At 40.4% G+C, this 2659-nt stretch overlaps 1 protein-coding gene across 1 annotated transcript; it reads right to left on the bottom strand.

Moving 5' to 3' along the window:
- Window positions 1-215: 215 nt before the first annotated feature.
- On the bottom strand, window positions 216-2455 carry LOC117612187 (cyclin-D3-1). The gene is made up of 4 exons (XM_034340943.1): window positions 1673-2455; window positions 1374-1575; window positions 1104-1234; window positions 216-966 (listed from the first exon to the last, which is right to left on the bottom strand). Exons 1-4 carry the CDS (start codon window positions 2231-2233, stop codon window positions 673-675), a joined length of 1188 nt encoding a protein of 395 aa, XP_034196834.1. The 5' UTR covers window positions 2234-2455; the 3' UTR covers window positions 216-672.
- Between the last annotated feature and the right edge of the window lie 204 nt (window positions 2456-2659).

Below are 2659 nucleotides of genomic sequence, written 5' to 3'. Positions count from 1 at the left end.
TTTTTAATGAATTATTTTTACATAAGCGTTAAACTGTGATTCACATCTCCTTACTCAATAAGAGGTAAACAGCATCCTGAACAAAATATAATCCATTTTCAATGACCAGACACTAAATAGAGATTTTGATGCCTGACACATCTGACATACCAAATTGAACAGATAATAAAGGGATCGAGCTAATGAGAAGTCAACAGATAATATTTGAACACAAATGAACAAAATTGGTGTTTAAATTTATTTATTAATATAATATGTCCAAATGGGCCGAAGAGAGACTTATAGAGATATATGGAAATATATAAGAGTTCTCCATATTTCAAAATATACAGAAAAGCAGACTTCATTGTAGAGAGTAATTCTTAACTTTCCAATCTTGTCCCTCCTCTTTGCTGTGAATTGCCAAATTGCCATCAATAATAATCCCCACAAACCCCCTCATCTCCAAGTCTCCAGGACATGACCTGTAGGATTGCGGGCATTGTTTTGAAAATTAAGGCACCGAAACTATGCATGTATGGCAGCAGCAGCAGCAGCAGCAGCAGCAGCAGCAGCAGCACTTTAGATTTTGCACCAAAAGAGAAATTACCATAACAGACATGGAGTTTTTGAACTTCAAATTTTTTTTTGTGTTTTTCTTGAGAGAGGAAGATAAATTGATGATGGTTTTTATTAAGGAGGGCTACCCACAATTCCCACAAAGAGCCTGTTGAGTGAAGCCATTTTCATCTGTTGGTCCTTCTCTGCTGCTCTGCTCCTCTTGAGGAGTGGCTCCGGGGATGAAGAAATTGATGAGCCCACTGCCCAAGAATCATTTGAGCTTTCATCATAGCTGAAATATGCATCAATTACCCCACTTGGGCTGCCTGGGATTTGTTCATGCTTGCGCTTGTGGGGATTGTTGTAGCCACAATCATAGGCCTTGGACAGCTCAAGGATGAGACTGTAACAATCATTCACCTTTTCCTGTTTCACAATGCAGCACTTAATTAAGAAATAATTAATCAACATTAATTAAGTAAATCATATATCTAATAATGTGCCTTAACTGATGTTCTGTTTGAAGCATGAAAACTGATGAAGAACATCATGAAAGTACAAACCTTGCTTATTTTGAGAACACCCAGAAGCTGGTTTTGATATTCCATGGAATTACAAGGCTCAACATGTTCTATAACGCGCATCATTGTTGCAGTGGCCAACACAGAAGGCAAATAACCGATGAATCTTGAATCTGAGAGAAACCCATGAAGAAAAAGCAAACAAAATGATGAGAAATCATAAGGGTGATGCTCTGTTCTTTGTTCTTATCGAAAAAAAAAATCTAAGCTTTGGTTCAAATATCAATGTGATTAGTTAAAGATTTTGCTTACCAAAGACCACAGAGAGAAGAAGACGCTCACAGCGCTTGAGAAACTCCCAGTGGAGAAGGGTTTTCAATCCAAGCCTCCTTGTGATGTGGTCGAGGAATGAAAGTGGGGTCACTGGATGCATCTTCCATTGGAGAGTTGAGAGCACCAAAAGCTCCATTCTTTGAATCGTTTTGGCCTCAAACACATACTTTGTGTCCACCACCTGAAACAGAACAAAACCCAAATGTCAGATTTTGGAATTTAATCAGCAAAAACGAAAATAAAGGCCAATACTTTGAATTCAAAATGGCTAAACGTACTTGAAGGTCCAGAAGAAGAGGCACTTGGGTTTCTTCCACTTTGGCTGCCAAGGAGAGACAGGTGACAGCCACAAGCTGCACCATCCATGGCTTGTCCCTCTGAAAATGGAGGCCGGAGATGAACCTATCAAAGTAGTTAATGGCTAGGATTGCAGTGAGAGCAGTGAACCCATAATGGGCATTGACTTTGAGCATCCACAAGACAGCTTCACTACGAGACACAGAGATCAAAGAGTGCTCTGCTGCTTCGTTTCCCATGTCCTCCAAGTGTTTGATGAAATGGGTCTGCTGCTGCTCTTCTTTGGAGAAGAGAGAGACAAGCTCTTCATCTTCCCAGAACAGATCTTGTTCCAACAAGAACAGAGAAGGGCCGGCTGGGTTGTGCCCATTAATGTCATTTTTGTAGTTCTCACTGGTCACTTCCTCTAAAGAATCTTGCACTACTTCTCCTTCATCCTCCTCCCATTTCTCCTCTTCACACAACAAAGCGTCCAACAAAAGTGAATGGCTTTGTTGTTGCTGTTGTTCTTGGTGGTTTTGTTCATTTTGTTTCATTGCCATCTTCTTCTAAGAAGAAGAGGTTTTAGTCCTCTGCTCATTATACAAAAGAAAAGCTCATCAGTCTCACACCCATATCTCTGTATTTTTGCTTTGGGTTGTGGTGTGGAGAATAGAGTATAGCTAGAGAGAGAGAGAGAGAGAGAGAGAGAGAGAGAGGGGAGGGGGGGAAGGGAAGAGAGTGACTGGGAAAGAAGAAAAAGAGGGGGTAGGGAGATTGATTTTAGAGCAGAGTGGGTTTCACGCTTGTCCTTTTTTATATATATATTGGGTTTTGGAATTTCTTTTCTTTTCTTTTCTTTTCTTTCATTCTTTTCTTTTGTGCTTTCGGTGTGTTTCGTTGGCGGGCAGAAATGCAACGGCACACACACCGAGCCGGACCCATTGAAAACAACCTATTACAGAAGCCTAAATAAAGAGTCACTGTGC

The sequence above is a fragment of the Prunus dulcis genome, chromosome 8 (genome assembly GCF_902201215.1).
Source record: "Prunus dulcis chromosome 8, ALMONDv2, whole genome shotgun sequence".
Taxonomy (NCBI): domain Eukaryota; kingdom Viridiplantae; phylum Streptophyta; class Magnoliopsida; order Rosales; family Rosaceae; genus Prunus; species Prunus dulcis.
This window is presented reverse-complemented; position numbering and strand designations above follow the sequence as displayed.

Excerpts from the sequence above, each read along its gene's own strand:
- LOC117612187 (XM_034340943.1), bottom strand. The coding sequence starts at position 2,233 with ATGGCAATGAAACAAAATGAACAAAACCACCAAGAACAACAGCAACAA. Across the intron at positions 1,235-1,373 it reads TCTTCTCTCTGTGGTCTTTG|ATTCAAGATTCATCGGTTAT; the intron begins GTAAGCAAAATC and ends GGTTTCTCTCAG. Across the intron at positions 967-1,103 it reads GTGTTCTCAAAATAAGCAAG|GAAAAGGTGAATGATTGTTA; the intron begins GTTTGTACTTTC and ends ATTGTGAAACAG.